Source organism: Podarcis liolepis (assembly GCF_965112155.1).
Source record: "Podarcis liolepis genome assembly, chromosome: 1".
NCBI lineage: Eukaryota > Metazoa > Chordata > Lepidosauria > Squamata > Lacertidae > Podarcis > Podarcis liolepis.
This window is the reverse complement of record NC_139554.1, coordinates 13,417,500-13,439,405: the sequence shown is the minus strand read 5'-3', so window position 1 is coordinate 13,439,405 and position 21,906 is coordinate 13,417,500. Positions and strand designations below refer to the sequence as shown.

Here is a 21,906-nt window from a genome sequence, read left to right as displayed (position 1 = left end):
CGGGGAGAGCTGTCTCCTTCTCAACCGAGTCGAGCAGCCTCATCCTCTCACGGGAAGAGCAGCCTTTTCTCCTCTCATGGAGGGAAGAGCACCCTTCCTTAATAGGGGGAGCAACCTCCTCCTCTCATGGGAAGAGCTATTCCTTTTCTCCTGGTGCAAGCAACTCAGGGGAATAACAGCCCACCTTCACTCACGGGGAGAGCTGCCTCTTTCTCTTCCGAGACGAGCAGCCTCATCCTCTCACGGGAAGAGCAGCCTTTTCTCCTCTCATGGAGGGAGGAGCACCCTTCCGTAATAGGGGGAGCAACCTCCTCCTCTCATGGGAAGAGCTATTCCTTTTCTCCTGGTGCAAGCACCTCAGGGGAATAACAGCCCACCTTCACTCACGGGGAGAGCTGCCTCTTTCTCTTCTGAGTTGAGCAGCCTTATTCTCTAACGGGAAGAGCAGCCTTTTCTCCTCTCATGGAGGCAAGAGCTCCCTTCCTTAATAGGGGGAGCAACCTCCTCCTCTCATGGGAAGAGCTACCGTATTTTCCGCTCCATAAGAGGCACTTTTTTCCTCCTAAAAAATAAGGGGAAATGTGAGTGCGTCTTACGGAACGAATAGTGCTGAGCAGAGAGGTAGAGCTGCGCAGTGCCCCTTCAGCGAAGCAGGAGGAGGAACCCCTTCTGTCCCTCCTCCTGCTTCGCTGAAGGGGTGCTGCACAGCTCCCACCTCTCTGTGCAGCGCCTGTTCTGCAAAGCCAGATTAGGAACAGAAGGGACTCCTTCTGTTCCTCCTCTGGCTTAGCGGCGACGCACCTGTCCTGGAAGCCGGAGGAGGAATAGAAGGGTCTCCTTGTATTCCTTCTCCAGCTTCGCTGAAGGGGCGCTGCGTCATTCTCCCTCTCTGCGCAGCGTCTCTCCTGTGAAGGAGAGGCCCTGCCCAGAGAGAAAGAACTGCGCGGTGCCCCTTCAGCGACGCACCTGTCATGCGATGCCGGAGGAGGAACAGAAGGGACTCTGCAGCTTTGCTGAAGAGGAGCTGCACAGTTTCCCAAGGGGGAAGTGTGCAGTGCCCCTTCAGTGATGTGCCTGTCCTGGCTTCTGCCTTAGCCGTGCGCAGCCTCTTCAGGCAGGGGGAGCCTTCATCTCGCTGCCCTGAAGGGGCTTCAGAGAAGCCAGAAAAGCCACACGGTATCCCAGAAGCCAGATCCCTCTTGCAGTTCTGGCTTCTGGGATTCAGAATAATTTTTTCTTGTTTTCCTCCTCCCCAAACTAGGTGCGCCTTATGGTCTGCTGCGTCTTATGGAGCGAAAAATACGGTATTCCATTTCTTCTGGTGCTATCAACTCATGGGAATGAGAGCAGCCTCATCCACTCACGGGAAGGACAGCCTTTTCTCCTCTCATGGAGGGAAGAGCCCCCTTCCTTAATAGGGGGAGCAACTTCCTCCTCTCATGGGAAGAGCTATTCCTTTTCTCCTGGTGCAAGCACCTCAGGGGAATAACAGCCCACCTTCACTCACGGGGAGAGCTGCCTCCTTCTCAACCGAGTCGAGCAGCCTCATCCTCTCACGGGAAGAGCAGCCTTTTCTCCTCTCATGGAGGGAAGAGCACCCTTCCTTAATAGGGGGAGCAACCTCCTCCTCTCATGGGAAGAGCTATTCCTTTTCTCCTGGTGCAAGCACCTCAGGGGAATAACAGCCCACCATCACTCACTATTGGAATTTACATTCTTGGAAGAGTTTGAATTCCAACAGATATAGGGGTAGTTGAAGTCACCCATGGCTACTCTATATCTCCTTTTATAATCTTTGGTAATCGGCTGTAGGAAGGCATCACCCAGGTGTTAAGTTTGGCTTGGTGGTCCTTAGCAGACACCCACAGGAAAGTCAGTTTTTCCCCTCTCTCCTCCAGTTTTCATCCAAATACTCTCAATACGCCTTCCAGGCTTCAGGTCATGGATTTCTTCACATATAGTGCTACTCCTCCTCTCTTCCTGCTTGGTCTATTGCTTCTGTACAGGTTTTACCCCTCCATTTCTACATTCCAGTCATGAGTCTCATTCCACCAGGTTTCAGTAATGTCTGTTAGATCATATTTGCTATCCTCTATTTAGAGTAGTATTTGCTTCACTTGTTTCCTTTTCTCTGCACATTAGTAGAGAGACAACTGAAACCACATGTCATTCTCTCCAGGTGTTTGCTTCTTGAAATTTCTTGTCCTTTTAACACGTTTCTGTAGTACCACATCTGATTCCTGTGCATGAGTGAAGCTCTTATCCCCAGTACCAGGTGCCCCCTTGTCTGTAGTGTTGTATCCCTCATCCTCAGGATTTAGTTTAAAGCTCTGCTGATCAGGTTACTGAGCCTCTTTGCTAAGACCTTTTTGTCAATGGCTGTGAGGTGCAATCCATCTCTTCCTCAAGGAAGCAGAGACTATGGTCCAGGAAGCAAAACCTCTTCAGACATCTCCACCTGTGCAGCCAGTGCTTTATTTCCAGTATTTCCCACTCTCTTCCTGGGCCACAACCCTTCAACAGGAAAGTGATGAAACAAATTGTCTGTTCTCCAAGACCCTTCAGCTTCCTGTGCAGTGTCTGATAGTCCCTTGCTGTATGTTGGAAGCCATGCCTGGCAGTATTGTTTGTGCCCTGATGATTCAGATAGAAGGGATTGTGGTCAGTGGTCTCTATAATACTTGGCCACTTCTCTGTCACATTGTGTATCCTTGCAGCTGGAAGACAGCATACCCCCTGGGACACCCTGTTACCTTCACCAACTGCTGCCTCTGTCCCTCTCAGTAGGGAGTCACCTATTACCACCAAACGTCTCCTCCTCTTCTGGCCAGTGCCAGCAATTCTTCTGCAAACTCTGCCAGCTCAGTGACACACCACAGCTCCAAACTGTCCTTTTGTGCGTCTCCTCCTTCCAGCGGTTCGTTTCCTGCAATGGGTAATCTTCTTTCTCCCTTGGGGCACTCCACTTCAGTTGCTGTTGCAGGAGGCTTCACTCTTTTCTAACGAGATATTCCTCGTCTTGTTCAGTAGTCGGGCTTCAACTTGCTGGACCTTCTCTTCCAGCAAGGCAACCAGCTTGCACTTACTGCAGTGTAGTGTGAAAGAAGACCATTATGGCACAGGCATTGCAGGGCATTGCAGGAGCTGCCTTGCTGTTCATATGTCTTGGTCTCCTCAAAATGCCCTCGCAAATGGCATTTACATAGTTAATCTGTTATTCCTGGGTTGGGCACTGCTTCCCTTTTGGGTGAAGACAGAGGCAAAGTAGGTGTTGAATAGTTCTGTCTTCTTTCTGTCACCCAACAGCTTTTTCCATCTTCTCCATGCAGATGAGCTTCTACTTGTTTGTTCTTCCTCTTACTTTGAACATAGGCAAAGAAAGCTTTATTTTTTTCATTTCTTGCAAGTATGAACTCTCTCTGAGCTTTGGAACGCCTGACCTTCACCCTGCAACTGTTGCTACTTGTGTATCCTCTTCCTTCACGATTTCCCCTTTCTTCCATTTCTCATTTATGCCCTTCTTACATCTCAGCTCATCTGTAACCTTCTTACAGTGTGGTTTAGTGGTGTAGTGGTTAAGAGCAGTGGACTCGTAATCTGGTGAACCGGGTTCGCGTCTCCGCTCCTCCACATGCAGCTGCTGGGTGACCTTGGGCTAGTCACACTTCTCTGAAGTCTCTCAGCCCCACTCACCTCACAGAGTGTTTGTTGTGGGGAAGGGAAATGAGAATGTTAGCCGCTTTGAGACTCCTTAGGGCAGTGATAAAGTGGGATATCAAATCCAAACTTCTTCTTCTCCTTCCCTATGCAGCCACATGGGTTTCTCTGGAGGCCTTCCACTTTTCATTCTGCCTGCAATTGCCTGCATTTGTGCCTTCAACATTTTACCTTTAAGAGACTTCCATCCACCTTGGACACCCTTCTCTTCGAGTATTTCTGACCATTAAATCTCATCCAATAGTTCCTTCAGCTTTTTGAAATCAGCCTTCTTAAAGTCCAGTGTATATCTGATGACACTCTGCTTTCTGCTTTCTGCTTTCTTTTTGGTTGAAGTCAAAGTAGGTTTGAGCAGTTCTGCCTTTTCTCTGTCCCCCAATAGCATTTCTCCATCTTCTCCAGATGGGAGACCTACTGCTTGCTTGTTCTTCCTCTTGCTTCAAATATGGAACAATAAACCCACTCTTTTTTTTTTTAGCCTGTCTTGCTTGCCAGACCTCATTCAGAGCTTTGGCCCGTCTGCAAATCTCTCTGAAACTGATGGCTTTCCTCTTTTTTCCATTTCTCAGACGTGCCCTTCTAACATCTCAGTTCTTCTGTTAGTTCCTTATGCAGTCACACCTGGGTTATTGTTGATTTTTTTTTATAGCCTCCCACCTTTCTTTCCTGTTGGAAAAGTCTGCCTTTGTGCCAGCAAAATTTGTGCCATTAGAGAATGCCCATCCATCTTAAACTCCCCTTTTTTGAATATTTCTGACTGCGTAATCTCACCCTGTAGTTCCTTAAACTTTTTGAAATCAGCCTTCTTGAAGTCTAGAGGGCATGCCCAACTACACTCTGCTTTCCCTTGAAACCCAGGAGCACACAATCGCTTCCTCCCAGGTCTCTTGGTGCTTCCAACTCATCAATCAGTTCCTCTGTGTTGGTGAGGACCAGGTCCAAGAGAGACGATTCCCTTGCTGCTGCTGCTTTCAGCTTCTGGGAAATGAAATTGTCAGTGAGGCTCTAGTTGAAGTCTCCCATGGCTACTATACTGTATACAGTGGTACCTCGGGGTAAGAACTTAATTCGTTCCAGAGGTTCATTCTTAACCTGAAACCATTCTTCAGCTAATGGGGCCTCCCGCTGCCGCCGCACCACCGCCGCACGATTTCTGTTCTCATCCTGAAGTAAAGTTCTAAACCCGAGGTACTATTTCTGGGTTAGTGGAGTCTGTAACCTGAAGTGTCTGTAGCCTGAAGCATCTGTAACCCAAGGTACCACTGTATCTCCTTTTAGAATCTTTGGTGATCTGCTGTAGGAAGGCATCACCCACGCCTCCAGTTTGGCTTGGTGGTCTCTTGCAGACATCCACAGGAAAGTCACTGTTTTCTCTCCTCCAGTTTTCATCCATATACTCTCAATACACCTTCCAGGCTTCAGGTCATGGATTTCTTCACAAGTATACACATCCTTTACATATAGTGCAACTCCTCCTCTCTTCCTGCTTGGTCTATTGCTTCTGTACAGGTCTTACCCCTCAATTTCTACATTCCAGTCATGAGTCTCATTCCACCAGGTTTCAGTAATGTCTGTTAGATCATATTTGCCATCCTGTATTTAGAGTAGGATTTGCTTCACTTGTTTCCTGTTCTCTGTACATTAGTAGAGAGACAACTGAAACCACAAGTCTTTCTCGACAGGTGTTTCCTTCTTGTAGTTTCTTGTCCTTTTAACAGGTTTCTGTAGTACCACATCTGATTCCTGTGGATTTATAAATTTTGTATTCAACATAAATCATACACAAACAAATTCTGAGATCCCCATTCCCCCATCCACCCCCACCCCGACTTCCCTCAACATCCCCTTTCTGGTTTTTGATAAATACAATACTGCTGCTTACAATCTTTATCCTAACTCTATAGTCTTTAATCTAATCACCTTCTTTTTAACATTTTATGTCATTGCATTAAAAGTCCTTGTCCTTATTAAATATTTTAAAACCTTATTCTTTATCTTCTTTATTTTTTTAAGTTGTGATTGCTCAAATCCTGCTAGTGAGTCTGTTTCTTTACAATATTTCTTCACATATAAAGGTAAGGGGACCCCTGACCATTAGGTCCAGTCATGGCCAACTGGGGTTGCGGCACTCATCTCACTTTATTGGCCGAGGGAGCTGGCATACAGCTTCTGGGTCATGTGGCCAGCATGACTAAGCCGCTTCTGGCAAACCAGAGCAGCACACAGAAATGCCATTTACCTTCCCGCCGGAGCGGTACCTATTTATCTACTTGCACTTTGACGTGCTTTTGAACTGCTAGGTTGGCAGGAGCAGGGACCAAGCAACGGGAGCTCACCCCGTCACGGGGATTCGAACCGCCGACCTTCTGATCAGCAAGTCCTAGGCTCTGTGGTTTAACCCACAGTGCCACCCGCGTCCTTCCTTCACATATAGTATAGCATAAAAGATTCCCAGTCTTTTTTGAAGTCGTCATTGTCTCTGTCTCTTCTGTAAGCTCCCATTGGAGCCATGGGGAGAGCACCCACAATTGTGCAGCTACCATAAAAAAGGCCCACGGACATGTTGCTACCCTCCAGTCCTTTTGTGGAAGAGGCTCATGCCTCAGTTGATGATTGCTGGGTCCAGGTCTGTTCATATGGGGAGCAGGGCAGTAGCTAGGGGGTGGTGCGCACAGGGGCACAGGTGTGTGTGGGGGGGTGCAAAATCAGCTGCCGATACCCTCCGACGGGTGCCCTGTCCAGCCAGCGCTCCCTGACTGTAGCCCAGGCAGGGCAGGAAAGAGGGTGCACTGGGTGGCAGCTGCTCCCAGCTGTACTCCCGCCCCTTGGCCCTCCTGGCAGCCAGGCAGCGCCGCTGGGCAGGCAGTGGGCAGCCTAGCAGGGGAGTCTGCGTGTGTCCCAGGCCCCATCCCATTTTGCCATGAGACAGTGGCTCTGCCTCACCCAAACCTTGCTTGGGGGAGGGACCAGGAAATTCCACCAGCCTTGGCCCCTGACGCTGCCCAGCCCACCTGACTGCCCACGCCACTTCCTCTCCGGAATACTAATCTCTCAGATGGCGGAAATTCTTCCTCAGGGCAGAAGCGTCTCCTTAGACAGCAGAGGAAACTCCTCACAGGCTTTCCCACATTGGGAAATGGCCATCTGAATGCGTTAGGTCAGCTACCCTGGCTACACACCACAGAGAGGCAGTGGTATTCCCTCGCTTTGAGAACAGCCAGAACACGCTCACTCCCCTTTCTGTTCCTTGCCCTGAAAAACTGTGATGGCCTGGGATTCAGACTCGGATGCTGAACCTGTGGAATCCCAGCCTGCACAGGATTCCCTGCCTCCAGAAGCATGAGGCTGGGGCATGAGCCTGAAGGGTCCTCACCTGTGCTGGATCCTCAGGTGCACGCACCAGCTGAGTCTGCTCTGGCTCCTGAGGTGATGGAGGACCCATTGCCTGCAGGTGCTCCACTCTCAGCCCCGTCAGGGGAAGAGGAGGTTGCCTCTGGGTCCGGTAACCCTCCAGCCTCTCATTAGCTGCAGAGGCTCAGGGCAGAGAGGCGGAGAGAACTAAGTTCCCCGCAGGAGGAGTGCTTGCCTCCAGGCCAGGAGAGGCGAGTCACCAGAGGATCAGGGCCACCCTATGGCTCGGGGCAGATAAAAGCTGGCCAGCCCCAGTCCTAAGTTGCATAAGCAACATTGTTGGTTGCTAGTTCCTGCCTGATCCCTGTCCTGCTTTCCTGCCTGAGCTCCTGACCCACCCTGGCTCCCTGCTTGCATGCCTGTCCCTGACTTCACCTGACTCCCTGCCCTGCACCCAGCTTCACCTTCTACAGACTGCCTCCTTGTTGCACCTTTGACCATGGACCAGACTTGGACCTTGCCTCTCGGGTAACCCACGGGACCAGCACAAAACCAATGAAAGGAGTTGGCGTACTAAACACTTTGACCTAAGATGTTTGGCTTACTGGTGGGGGGACAGCAAAGTGCACCCCTTCTCAGCACCAGATTTAGGGTGGTGTTGGGCAGATCCCCTGCACAGGGTGCCAAGTTGAGGGGGCGCAAAATTGAGAAGGTGCGTAACTGAGAAGATCCATTTGGAGACGCCAAAGTTTGGCCTCCCACAGTGTGGGGAAATAGATCTTTGGGGCCTGATTTGTTAAGCCTGTATAAGAAACTGCTGGGATTCTTGAATACTGAAGCTGAGCACAGGTGTCCCTTCTTAGGCCTTCAAGGTTAAGACTAATGAAAGTCGGGTGATGGGAGAGGCAAGTGCTCATTATCTGGAAAGTTCTACCAATTAAGCCCTATGATGGGTCATACCAGGTCTTATGATTCCAGTCAATTTTGCTTAAACTCGGGGTTTGGGCTATTGTAAGACAGCTGTGGGGACTTAATGGAGGCAGCAAAGCATGCCTTCAATGCAGCCTTCACTACCACCAGGTCAGCTCAATGATGAGCCCTCACCAGTGTTTGGTTGCATTCACTTACCTTCCACTTACCTTCTCTGATGAAAAAAGAGACATCCAGTGGTATTCTTCTAGAAAAAAGAGGTGCTGGGATGCAGCATGAAACCTCCCTCATTCTCGGAAAGGGTCCGGAAATGAGTTCCAGTGAGTTCCGGCCAGAAAAAAAGCCCCAGGGGAAGCCTCCCTCCATTCCCTCCAACATCTCTCCAATGATAATAGGGACCTATCAACATTCCCTCCAGAATTTCTCTGAAGAAGCAGGATATTCCAGTATCAAATGAGAAACCGGAACAGCTTTTATAAATCTGGAACCATCCCAGGAAAATAGTGTATGCATTTAAGTCACCTCCCAATTGGTTTCTGCACCCTAGACTCTGAAGTATGTAAAGGTGGCATATTTGTGTGAGATGCCTGAGCATGGGAGGCAGTTAGTGCTGGCAGGAGCCAAAGGATGTTTCTGCTGCAGCTGATGACCCCAGGAGCAAGCAGGTCATCCACAGAGGAGGGAATCCCTTTCTGTGGGCTGTCCTTTAAGAACCCTCCTTGTGCTTCAGTCCAAGTCCTTTCATCCTCCCCCCCACCCACACAAACCAAAGGCAGCAAATGCCTTTGAAAAAGACCTCTTCCTCGGGGGCGCTGTACTGGGACTTCTGTCATGCTGCTTGTGAGCTCCTGGGAGAACAGACCACAGGTCTAACTGAGCCACCTTGGGCTTGACCCAACTGCCAAGGGCTCTTGTGGTGTTCTGCTCCAATTGTCCCTCTGGGGGGCTTGGGAGGGAATCTCGCCTCCTGCTTCCAACCCACCCATGTGGAAGCAGCAGCCTGTTCCAGCTACAAAACAGGGACCTGGTCTGTGTGGACTCTGGTTGAGCAAAGGAAGTGGACTTACTGTGATTCTTCTTGAAAATGCACTGATAGAAGAGAACAGTCAGGACGCCCAGGAACGGCAGGTGAGAGGCAGTTCTGCACAAAGAGGGCAGAAAGGAGGGGAATGTCAGGAAAAGGGCAAAAGTGCCAATCTCAGCAGGGTCTGGAAAATGTGCTAATGCGCGCATGTGTTTTAAGTACTGGGTTCTGCCTTCTCAGGTCTACCTGGGAGGGCAGTTCAATTCTTGGTACCACAATTTAAGGATACTGACGAAATGAATTTACCTGGTTTTACCATCTGTAGAACCCACGAAAACAGCCCCACATTCTACAACCGGGTAGCCGAGGTGGATTTTGGGCAGTGTGCCCAGTTCCTCCACACCGAGCGCTGAGCCTAGGGGATGCTGCAGGCCGTCGTAGTCAATTGAGCACAATGGAGGGCGAGAGATGGGGGACACTATTGAATGTTGGCCTTGCACAGGGTGCCGCTGAAATGGGAAAGACCAAGGTCTGCCTGTGAGGGGAGGCAGAAGTCCTCCCTGCTGGCTTTCAGGTGAACCAAAGACAGTTAACTGAAGGAGCCAACTGATCTCAGAATCAGTTGAAAGCAGGCATCTGGTTGCCAGGGAAACAGAATTCCACAGGATTCCACATCCCGCTGTGGAGCCAGAGCCTGGCCAAGGACTGGCCAATGGACTCTGGGCTCCAGGACTGCTCTGTCTCCCAGGCCCTTGTCACCCCTTGAAGGGAGACTGAGCCACAGGCTCGGAAACCAACAATTGGGGCAGGGGAGTATGAAAGGGACATGGGAACAAGCAGCAAGGAGATCGTGGTTTAAATGCCCTTTTACAATAAATAAAACCTCCTGCCTGTCCACTACAAGGATGCTCAGTAATGGTGAGGAATGAGGAACTGAGCTTTTTAGGGGAGTGGGGGACAAGCCCTTGTCTTAACAGATCCCTGCTGTCAACTTCTTCATCCTGCTGCTCTCCAGATGTTACACCAAGCAGGATGAACAAAGGGAAGGGAAGGTTGCAGCGTTTTAGTTGCAAGAAAAAGCGAGGAAGAGGCAACATGACAGACCTTTGCAAAATGATGCACAGCATGGAGAAAGTGCACAGAGAAAAGTCTTTCTCCCATTTTCGTGACACCAAAACTAAATTTTGGAAGATACACGAGAGAGAAAAGAACGTTCTTCTTTGGGCAGTGCAATGGTAAACAGTGAAACTCTCTCCCTCAGGAGGCAGTGATGGCCAACAACTTGGATAGCTTTGAAAAGGGATCCGAAAGGTTCATGGAGGAGGAGGCTATGGAGGGCTACTACCCACAATGACTATGTTGTTCCTCCATAGTTGGAGACCACAATGCTTCTGAAGACCATAGGAGGGGGGAGAGCTATTGTGCTGGGATCCTGCTTGTGGCCTTCCCATTAGGGCATGTGCTTGTCCACTGTAAAAACTGGAAGTTGGATTAGATGGGCCACTGGCCTGATTCAGTGGGCTGCCATTATTACCCCAGAGCTTTGGGCATACTGGCTGCTGGGATTTGTTGTCTGACAACATCTGGAGGGCACCAGGTTGAAGAAGACCAGATTACTTTAATCCCAGCTACCTGGATCCAAACACACACAAACACAAAATGAAAATGGCCAGTATCAAGGATCAAGGTCATTGCTCAGACTGCTTTCAACTGTCATGGCTTCCCCCAAAGAATACTGGGAATGGTGGTTTGTTTAGAATGCAGGGAGTTGTTAAACCCTGTTGTTGTTTTCACCCAAACCTTGCTTGGGGGAGGGACCAGGAAATTCCACCAGCCTTGGCCCCTGACGCTGCCCAGCCCACCTGACTGCCCACGCCACTTCCTCTCCATAATACTAATCTCTCAGATGGCGGAAATTCTTCCTCAGGGCAGAAGCGTCTCCTTAGACAGCAGAGGAAACTCCTCACAGGCTTTCCCACATTGGGAAATGGGCATCTGAATGCGTTAGGTCAGCTACCCTGGCTACACACCACAGAGAGGCAGTGGTATTCCCTCGCTTTGAGAACAGCCAGAACACGCTCACTCCCCTTTCTGTTCCTTGCCCTGAAAAACTGTGATGGCCTGGGATTCAGACTCGGATGCTGAACCTGTGGAATCCCAGCCTGCACAGGATTCCCTGCCTCCAGAAGCATGAGGCTGGGGCATGAGCCTGAAGGGTCCTCACCTGTGCTGGATCCTCAGGTGCAGGCACCAGCTGAGTCTGCTCTGGCTCCTGAGGTGATGGAGGACCCATTGCCTGCAGGTGCTCCTCTCCCAGCCCCGTCAGGGGAAGAGGAGGTTGCCTCTGGGTCCAGTAACCCTCCAGCCTCTCATGAGCTGCAGAGGCTCAGGGCAGAGAGGCAGAGGGAACTAAGTTCCCGCAGGAGGAGTGCTTGCCTCCAGGCCAGGAGAGGCGAGTCACCAGAGGATCGGGGCCACCCTATGGCTCGGGGCAGATAAAAGCTGGCCAGCCCCAGTCCTAAGTTGCATAAGCAACATTGTTGGTTGCTAGTTCCTGCCTGAACCCTGCCCTGCTTTCCTGCCTGAGCTCCTGACCCGCCCTGGCTCCCTGCTTGCATGCCTGTCCCTGACTTCACCTGACTCCCTGCCCTGCACCCAGCTTCACCTTCTACGGACTGCCTCCTTGTTGCACCTTTGACCATGGACCAGACTTGGACCTTGCCTCTCGGGTAACCCACGGGACCAGCACAAAACCAATGAAAGGAGTTGGCGTACTAAACACTTTGACCTAAGATGTTTGGCTTACTGGTGGGGGGACAGCAAAGTGCACCCCTTCTCAGCACCAGATTTAGGGTGGTGTTGGGCAGATCCCCTGCACAGGGTGCCAAGTTGAGGGGGCGCAAAATTGAGAAGGTGCGTAACTGAGAAGATCCATTTGGAGACGCCAAAGTTTGGCCTCCCACAGTGTGGGGAAATAGATCTTTGGGGCCTGATTTGTTAAGCCTGTATAAGAAACTGCTGGGATTCTTGAATACTGAAGCTGAGCACAGGTGTCCCTTCTTAGGCCTTCAAGGTTAAGACTAATGAAAGTCGGGTGATGGGAGAGGCAAGTGCTCATTATCTGGAAAGTTCTACCAATTAAGCCCTATGATGGGTCATACCAGGTCTTATGATTCCGGTCAATTTTGCTTAAACACGGGGTTTGGGCTATTGTAAGACAGCTGTGGGGACTCAATGGAGGCAGCAAAGCATGCCTTCAATGCAGCCTTCACTACCACCAGGTCAGCTCAATGATGAGCCCTCACCAGTGTTTGGTTGCATTCACTTACCTTCCACTTACCTTCTCTGATGAAAAAAGAGACATCCAGTGGTATTCTTCTAGAAAAAAGAGGTGCTGGGATGCAGCATGAAACCTCCCTCATTCTCGCAAAGGGTCCAGAAATGAGTTCCGGTGAGTTCCGGCCAGAAAAAAAGCCCCAGGGGAAGCCTCACTCCATTCCCTCCAACATCTCTCCAATTATAATAGGGACCTATCAATATTCCCTCCAGAATTTCTCTGAAGAAGCAGGATATTCCAGTATCAAATGAGAAACCGGAACAGCTTTTGTAAATCTGGAACCATCCCAGGAAAATAGTGTATGCATTTAAGTCACCTCCCAATTGGTTTCTGCACCCTAGACTCTGAAGTATGTAAAGGTGGCATATTTGTGTGAGATGCCTGAGCATGGGAGGCAGTTAGTGCTGGCAGGAGCCAAAGGATGTTTCTGCTGCAGCTGATGACCCCAGGAGCAAGCAGGTCATCCACAGAGGAGGGAATCCCTTTCTGTGGGCTGTCCTTTAAGAACCCTCCTTGTGCTTCAGTCCAAGTGCCTTCATCCTACCCCCACCCACACAAACGAAAGGCAGCAAATGCCTTTGAAAAAGACCTCTTCCTGGGCGGCGCTGTACTGGGACTTCTGTCATGCTGCTTGTGAGCTCCTGGGAGAACAGACCACAGGTCTAACTGAGCCACCTTGGGCTTGACCCAACTGCCAAGGGCTCTTGTGGTGTTCTGCTCCAATTGTCCCTCTGGGGGGCTTGGGAGGGAATCTCGCCTCCTGCTTCCAACACACCCATGTGGAAGCAGCAGCCTGTTCCAGCTACAAAACAGGGACCTGGTCTGTGTGGACTCTGGTTGAGCAAAGGAAGTGGACTTACTGTGATTCTTCATGAAAATGCACTGATAGAAGAGAACAGTCAGGACGCCCAGGAACAGCAGGTGAGAGGCAGTTCTGCACAAATAGGGGAGAAAGGAGGGGAATGTCAGGAAAAGGGCAAAAGTGCCAATCCCAGCAGAGTCTGGAAAATGAGCTAACGCGCGTGTGTGTTTTAAGTATTGGGTTCTGCCTTCTCAGGTCTACCTGGGAGGGCAGTTCAATTCTTGGTACCACAATTTAAGGATACTGATGAACTGAATTTACCTGGTTTTACCATCTGTAGAACCCACCAAAACAGCCCCACATTTTACAACTGGGTAGCCGAGGTGGATTTTGGGCAGTGTGCCCAGTTCCTCCACACCGAGCGCTGAGCCTAGGGGATGCTGCAGGGCGTCGTAGTGAATTGAGCACAATGGAGGGCGAGAGATGGGGGACACTATTGAATGTTGGCCTTGCACAGGGTGCCGCTGAAATGGGAAAGACCAAGGTCTGCCTGTGAGGCGAGGCAGAAGTCCTCCCTGCTGGCTTTCAGGTGAACCAAAGACAGTTAACTGAAGGAGCCAACTGATCTCAGAATCAGTTCAAAGCAGGCATCTGGTTGCCAGGGAAACAGAATTCCACAGGATTCCACATCCCGCTGTGGAGCCAGAGCCTGGCCAAGAACTAGCCTATGGACTCTGGGCTCCAGGACTGCTCTGTCTCCCAGGCCCTTGTCACCCCTTGAAGGGAGACTGAGCCACAGGCTCGGAAACCAACAATTGGGGCAGGGGAGTATGAAAGGGAGGGACATGGGAACAAGCAGCAAGGAGATCGTGGTTTAAATGCCCTTTTACAATAAATAAAACCTCCTGCCCGTCCACTACAAGGATGCTCAGTAATGGTGAGGAATGAGGAACTGAGCTTTTTAGGGGAGTGGGGGACAAGCCCTTGTCTTAACAGATCCCTGCTGTCAACTTCTTCATCCTGCTGCTCTCCAGATGTTTAGCCAAGCAGGATGAACAAAGGGATGGGAAGGTTGCAGCGCTTTAGTTGCAAGAAAAAGCGAGGAAGAGGCAACATGACAGACCTTTGCAAAATGATGCACAACATGGAGAAAGTGCACAGAGAAAAGTCTTTCTCCCATTTTCGTGACACCAAAACTGAATTTTGGGAGATACACGAGAGAGAAAAGAACGTTCTTCTTTGGGCAGTGCAATGGTAAACAGTGAAACTCTCTCCCTCAGGAGGCAGTGATGGCCAACAACTTGGATGGCTTTGAAAAGGGATCAGAAAACTTCATGGAGGAGGAGGCTATGGAGGGCTACTAACCACAATGACTATGTTGTTCCTCCATAGTTGGAGGCCACAATGCTTCTGAAGACCATGGGAGGGGGGAGAGCTATTGTGCTGGGATCCTCCTTGTGGGCTTCCCATTAGGGCATGTGCTTGGCCACTGTAAAAACTGGAAGTTGGATTAGATGGGCCACTGGCCTGATTCAGTGGGCTGCCATTATTACCCCAGAGATTTGGGCATACTGGCTGCTGGGATTTGTTGTCTGACAACATCTGGAGGGCACCAGGTTGAAGAAGACAGGATTACTTTAATCCCACCTATATGGATCCAAACACACGCAAACACAAAATGAAAATGGCCTGTATCAAGGATCAAGGTCATTGCTCAGACTGCTTTCAACTGTCATGGCTTCCCCCAAAGAATACTGGGAATGGTGGTTTGTTTAGAATGCAGGGAGTTGTTAAACCCTGTTGTTAAACAGAGACATCCAGTGCTATTCCTGTAGGAAAAAAGATGCCAGAACTCACCATGAACACCTCCCCCATCCTCTGAGAGGGTCTGGAACTGAGTTCCGGTGAGGTCCGGCCAGATAAAAGTCCCAGGAGAAGCCTCCCTCCCCTCCCTCCATCATTTCTCCGATGATAATAGGGCCCTATCAATATTCCCTCCCAAATTTCTCTGAATAAGCAGGACATTCTGGTATCAAATGAGAAACCGATACAGCTTCTGTAAATCCGTAACCATCCCAGGAAAATAGCGTATGCCTTGAGGTGGATATTTCTCCCAGAGGCATTCAAGTCATTTCTCAATTGGTTTCCGCACCCTATACTCTGAAGTATGTAAATGTGGCATGGGAGGCAGTTAGTGCTGGCAGGAGCCAAAGGATGTTTCTGCTGCAGCTGATGACCTTAGGAGGAAGCAGGTCATCCACAGAGAACCCTCCTTTAAGACCCCTCCTTGTGCTTCAGTCCAAGCTCCTCCATTCTCCCTCACACAAACACACCAAAGGCAGCAGATGTCTCTGGACCAGGCCTGTACCTGGGAAGAGCTGTACTGAGGCTCCTGTCATGCTGCTTGTGAGCTCCTGGGACAACAGGCCACAGGTCTAGCTGAGCCACCTATGGCTTGACCCAACTGCCAAGGGTTATTGTGGTGCTCTGCTCCAATTGTCCCTCTGGGGGGGTTGGGAGGGAATCCCGCCTCCTGCTCCCAACCCACCCATGTGGAAGCAGCAGCCTGTTCCGGCTACAGAACCGGGGTCTGGTCTGGGTGGACTCTGGTTCAGCAAAGGAAGTGGACTTGTTGTTCCTCCATAGTTGGAGGCCACAATGCTTTTGAAGACCATAGGAGGGGGGAGAGCTATTGTGCTGGGATCCTGCTTGTGGCCTTCCCATTAGGGCATGTGCTTGGCCATTGTAAAAACAGGAAGTTGGATTGGATGGTCCACTGGCCTGATTCAGTGGGCTGCCATTATTGCCCCAGAGCTTTGGGCATACTGGCTGCTGGGATTTGTTGTCTGACAACATCTGGAGGGCACCAGTTTGAAGAAGACCACATTACTTTAATCCCAGCTACCTGGATCCAAACAAACACAAACACAAAATGAAAATGGCCAGTATCAAGGATCAAGGTCATTGCTCAGACTGCTTTCAACTGTCATGGCTTCCCCCAAAGAATACTGGGAATGGTGGTTTCTTAAGAATGCAGGGAGTTGTTAGGAAAGGTGATGAAAGCAGTTTCTTTGCCAACAATGGGCCCAAACGCTGATTGAAATGGAACTAGAAAATCAATGGGGATGCAATGGCGGCAGCAAAGCATGCCTTCAATGCAGCTTTCACTACCACCAGGTAAGCTCAATGATGAGCCCTCACCAGTGTTTGGTTGCATTCACTTACCCTCCAACTTTTTTCTGATGAAAACAGAGACATCCAGTGCTATTCTTCTAGGAAAAAGATTCCGGAACTCACCATGAACACCTCCCTCGTTCTCTGAGAGGGTCCCGAACTGAGTTCCGGTGAGGTCCGGCCAGAAGAAAATCCCAGGAGAAGCCTACCTCCACTCCCTCCAACATTTCTCCGATAATAATAGGGACGTATCAACATTCCCTCCCAAATTTCTATGAAGAAGCAGGACATTCTGGTATCAAATGAGAAACTGGGATGGCTTCTGTAAACCATCCGGAACCATCCCAGGAAAATAATACATTGAGCTGGATATTTCTCCCAGATGAATTCAAGTCATTTCCCAATTGGTTTCCACACCCTAGACTCTGAAGTACCGTATTTTTCGCACCATAGGGCGCACTGAACCATAGGGCGCACCCAGTTTTTAGGGGGGGAAATCAGGGAAAAAAATCTCCCCCCCAGCCCCAAAGAGCAGGGTACAGGCTGCGTACAACCTCTCCCTGCTGGAGGGGTTGCACGCAGCTATGGAGCAAGCCACGGCAGGGGGCGGGATGGATCCCGCTCGCTGTTTTGGCTTCCCTTTTAGCCCCGTGCAGCCTCTCCTTGCCAGGAGATGCTGCGCAGGGCTAAAGAATCCATAGCCCCGTGCAGCCTCTCCTTGCCGGAGGGGTTGTGCACAGCTATGGATCAAGCCAAGGCAGGGGGCGGGATGGATCCCGCTCGCTGTTTTGGCTTCCCCTTTAGCCCCGTGCAGCCTCCCGCTTCCGGGAGACGCTGCGCAGGGCTTTCCTGGCTTTCCTGGGAGGTGGGGGGATTCCCTCACCTCTCCCAAAAGCCCGCAGAAGCCGCGCAACCCCTTTAAAGAGATCGCGGCTTCTCCTGGCTTTTCTGGTAGGTGGGAGAAGGGACTGATGCGGCCAGTCAGTCCCTTCTCCCTCCTGTGGAAAAGCCCGCAAGAGCGCACAGAGCTTGTGTGCGGCTCTTGGGGGCTTTCCCGCCTGCCTCCCCCCTGCATTCGCTCCATAGGACTCACACACCTTTTCCCTTGCTTTTTAGGAGGGAAAAAGTGCGTCCTATGGTGCGAAAAATACGGTATGTAAAAGTGGCATGGGAGGCAGTTAGTGCTGGCAGGAGCCAAAGGATGTTTCTGCTGCAGCTGATGACCTTAGGAGCAAGCAGGCTATCCACAGAGGAGGGAATCCCTTTCTGTGGGTTGTCCTTTAAGAACCCTCCTTGTGCTTCAGTCCAAGCTCTTCCATTCTCCCTCACATAAACACACCAAAGGCAGCAGATGTCTCTGGACCAGGCCTGTACCTGGGAAGAGCTGTACTGAGGCTCCTGTCATGCTGCTTGTGCACTCTTGGGACAGCAGGCCACAGGTCTAGCTGAGCCACCTATGGCTTGACCCAACTGCCAAGGGTTATTGTGGTGCTCTGCTCCAATTGTCCCTCTGGGGGTTTGGGAGGGAATTCCGCCTCCTGCTCCCAACCCACCCATGTGGAAGCAGCAGCCTGTTCCAGCTACAGAACAGGGATCTAGTCTGGGTGGTCTCTGGTTGAGCAAAGGAAGTGGAAGTGCTCAACCGAAACAGCCCCACATTGTGCAACTGGGGAGCTGAGGCAGATTTTGGGCAGTGTGCCCAGTTCCTCCACACTGGGTGCTGAGCCTCGGGGATGCCACAGGGCATTATAGTCAATGGGTGGACTCTAGTCTGGGTGGACTATGGTTGAGCAAAGGAAGTGGACTTACTGTGTTTCTTCTTGAACATGCACTGGTGGAAGAGAACAGTCAGGATGCCCAGGAACCACAGGTGAGAGGCAGTTCTGCACAAAGAGGGTACAAAGGAGGGGAATGTCAGGAAAAGGGCAAAAGTGCCAATCTCAGCAGGGTCTGGAAAATGAGCTAACGTGTGTGTGTGTGTGTGTGTGTGTGTGTGTGTGTGTGTTGTTTTTGTTTCTGCATGCTTGTGTGTTTTAAGTATTCGGTTCTACCTTCCCAGGTCTACCTGGGAGGGCAGTTCAATTCTTGGTACCACAATTTAAGAAGGATACTGCTAAACTGACTTTACCTGACTTTACCTTCTGTGGAATCCACTGAAACAGCCCCACATTGAGCAACTGGGGAGCTGAGGCAGATTTTGGGCAGTGTGCCCAGTTCCTCCACACCAAATGCTGAGCCTAGGGGATGCCACAGGGCATCGTAGGCAATTGAGCACAATGGAGGGTGAGAGATGGAGGGACACTGTTGAATGTTGGCCTTGCACAGGGTGCCGCTGAAACAGGAAAGACCAAGGTCCGCCTCTGAGGGGAGGCAGAAATCCTCCCTGCTGGCTTTCAGGTGAACCAAAGACAGTACCCTGAAGGAGTCTGTGCTGCCAACTGATCTCAGAATCAGTTCAAAGCAGGCATCTGGTTGCCAGGGAAACAAGAGAATTCCACAGGATTCCACATCCCTCTGTGAAGCCAGAGTCTGGCCAAGGACTGGCCTATGGACTTTGGGCTCCAGGACTGCTCTGTCTCCCAGGCCCTTGTCACCCCTTGAAGGGAGACTGAGCCACAGGCTCGGAAACCAACAATTGGGGCAGGGGTGTATGAAAGGGAGGGAACAAGCAGCAAGGAGATTGTGGTTTAAATGCCCTTTTACAATAAATAAAACCTCCTGCCCGTCCACTACAAGGATGCTCAGTAATGGTGAGGAATGAGGAACAGAGCTTTTTAGGGGAGTGGGGGACAAGCCCTTGTCTTAACAGATCCCTGCTGTCAACTTCTTCATCCTGCTGCTCTCCAGATGTTAAGCCAAGCAGAATGAACAAAGGGATGGGAAGGTTGCAGCGTTTTAGTTGCAAGAAAAAGCGAGGAAGAGGCAACATGACAGACCTTTGCAAAATGATGCACAGCATGGAGAAAGTGCACAGAGAAAAGTCTTTCTCCCATTTTCGTGACACCTAAAGCTGAATTTTGGAAGATACACGAGAGAGAGAAAAGAACGTTCTTCTTTGGGCAGTGCAATGGTAAACAGTGAAACTCTCTCCCTCAGGAGGCAGTGATGGCCAACAACTTGGATGGCTTTGAAAAGGGATCAGAAAACGTCATGGAGGAGGAGGCTATGGAGGGCTACTACCCACAATGACTATGTTGTTCCTCCATAGTTGGAGGCCACAGTGCTTCTGAAGACCATAGGAGGGGGGAGAGCTATTGTGCTGGGATCCTCCTTGTGGGCTTCCCATTAGGGCATGTGCTTGGCCACTGTAAAAACAGGAAGTTGGAATAGATGGGCCACTGGCCTGATTCAGTGGGCTGCCATTATTACCCCAGAGCTTTGGGCATATTGGCTGCTGGGATTTGTTGTCTGACAACATCTGGAGGGCACCAGGTTGAAGAAGACCACATTACTTTAATCCCAGCTACCTGGATCCAAACACACACAAACACAAAATGAAAATGGCCAGTATCAAGGATCAAGGTCATTGCTCAGACTGCTTTCAACTGTCATGGCTTCCCCGAAAGAATACTGGGAATGGTGGTTTCTTAAGAATGCAGGGAGTTGTTAGGAAAGGTGATGAAAGCAATTTCTTTGCCAACACTGGGCCTAAACGCTGATTGAAATGGAAGTAGAAAATCAATGGGGATGCAATGGCGGCAGCAAAGCATGCCTTCAATGCAGCTTTCACTACCACCAGGTAAGCTCAATGATGAGCCCTCACCAGTGTTTGGTTGCATTCACTTACCCTCCAACTTTTCTCTGATGAAAACAGAGACATCCAGTGCTATTCTTCTAGGACAAAAGATGCCGGAACTCGCCATGAACACCTCCCTCGTTCTCTGAGAGGGTCCCGAACTGAGTTCCGGTGAGGTCCGGCCAGAAGAAAATCCCAGGAGAAGCCTCCCTCCACTTCCTCCAACATTTCTCCGATAATAATAGGGACGTATCAACATTCCCTCCCAAATTTCTCTGAAGAAGCAGGACATTCTGGTATCAAATGAGAAACTGGGATGGCTTCTGTAAATCCGGAACCATCCCAGGAAAATAATACATTGAGCTGGATATTTCTCCCAGATGAATTCGAGTCATTTCCCAATTGGTTTCCACACCCTAGACTCTGAAGTACCGTATTTTTCGCACCATAGGGCGCACTGGACCATAGGGCACACCCAGTTTTAAGGGGGGTGCAGCCTCTCCTTGCCAGGAGACGCTGCGCAGGGCTGAAGAATCCATAGCCAGCCCCGTGCAGCCTCTCCTTGCCGGAGGGGTTGCGCGCAGGTATGGAAGAAGCCAAGGCAGGGGGCGGGATGGATCCCGCTCGCTGTTTTGGCTTCCCCTTTAGCCCCGTGCAGCCTCCCGCTTCCGGGAGACGCTGCGCAGGGCTTTCCTGGCTTTACTGGGAGGTGGGGGGATTCCCTCACCTCTCCCAAAAGCCCGCAGAAGCCGCACAACCGCTTTAAAGAGATCGCGGCTTCTCCTGGCTTTTCTGGGAAGTGGGGGAATTCCCCCACCTCCCGCAAAACCGGCAGAAGCCGCGCGCACTTTAAAAGGGCTGCACGGCTTCTTCTGGCTTTCCTGGGGAGTGGGGGGATTCCCTCACCTCTCGCAAAATCTCACGGATGCCGCGCAACCCCTTTAAAGAGATCGCGGCTTCTCCTGGCTTTTCGGGTAGGTGGGAGAAGGGGCTGATGCGGCCAGTCAGTCCCTTCTCCCTCCTGTGGAAAAGCCCGCAAGAGCGCACAGAGGTTGTGTGCAGCTCTTGGGGGCTTTTCCCGCCTGCCTCCCCCCTGCATTCGCTCCATAGGACGCACACACCTTTTCCCTTGCTTTTTTAGGAGGGAAAAAGTGTGTCCTATGGTGCGAAAAATACGGTATGTAAAAGTGGCATGGGAGGCAGTTAGTGCTGGCAGGAGCCAAAGGATGTTTCTGCTGCAGCTGATGACCTTAGGAGCAAGCAGGCTATCCACAGAGGAGGGAATCCCTTTCTGTGGGTTGTCCTTTAAGAACCCTCCTTGTGCTTCAGTCCAAGCTCCTCCATTCTCCCTCACACAAACACACCAAAGGCAGCAGATGTCTCTGGACCAGACCTGTACCTGGGAAGAGCTGTACTGAGGCTCCTGTCATGCTGCTTGTGAGCTCCTGGGACAGCAGGCCACAGATCTAGCTGAGGCACCTATGGCTTGACCCAACTGCCAAGGGTTATTGTGGTGCTCTGCTCCAATGGTCCCTCTGGGGGGTTTGGGAGGGAATTCCGCCTCCTGCTCCCAACCCACCCATGTGGAAGCAGCAGCCTGTTCCGGCTACAGAAGAGGGATCTGGTCTGGGTGGACTCTGGTTGAGCAAAGGAAGTGGAAGTGCTCGACCGAAACAGCCCCACATTGTGCAACTGGGGAGCTGAGGCAGATTTTGGGCAGTGTGCCCAGTTCCTCCACACTGGGTGCTGAGCCTAGGGGATGCCACAGGGCATCATAGTCAATGGGTGGACTCTAGTCTGGGTGGACTCTGGTTGAGCAAAGGAAGTGGACTTAC

At 50.9% G+C, this 21,906-nt stretch overlaps 1 protein-coding gene across 5 annotated transcripts; it reads right to left on the bottom strand.

Annotated features, from left to right (window-relative positions):
* Positions 1 to 5,133: 5,133 nt before the first annotated feature.
* LOC310685760 (uncharacterized protein) lies at positions 5,134 to 20,423 on the bottom strand. 5 transcript variants are annotated; one of them, XM_083458638.1, is made up of 5 exons: positions 20,123 to 20,423; positions 13,220 to 13,293; positions 9,066 to 9,139; positions 8,208 to 8,245; positions 5,134 to 5,460 (listed from the first exon to the last, which is right to left on the bottom strand). In XM_083458638.1, exons 1-5 carry the CDS (start codon positions 20,153 to 20,155, stop codon positions 5,359 to 5,361), a joined length of 321 nt encoding a protein of 106 aa, XP_083314764.1. In that variant the 5' UTR covers positions 20,156 to 20,423; the 3' UTR covers positions 5,134 to 5,358. The 5 variants fall into 5 exon arrangements, 1 of the variants encoding a protein (XP_083314764.1); XR_014515535.1 differs by lacking the exons at positions 5,134 to 5,460; positions 8,208 to 8,245; positions 20,123 to 20,423 and adding exons at positions 18,145 to 18,218; positions 18,464 to 18,913 and having other exon boundaries at positions 8,374 to 9,139; XR_014515536.1 differs by lacking the exons at positions 5,134 to 5,460; positions 8,208 to 8,245; positions 13,220 to 13,293; positions 20,123 to 20,423 and adding exons at positions 18,145 to 18,218; positions 18,464 to 18,911 and having other exon boundaries at positions 8,374 to 9,139.
* Positions 20,424 to 21,906: the final 1,483 nt, after the last annotated feature.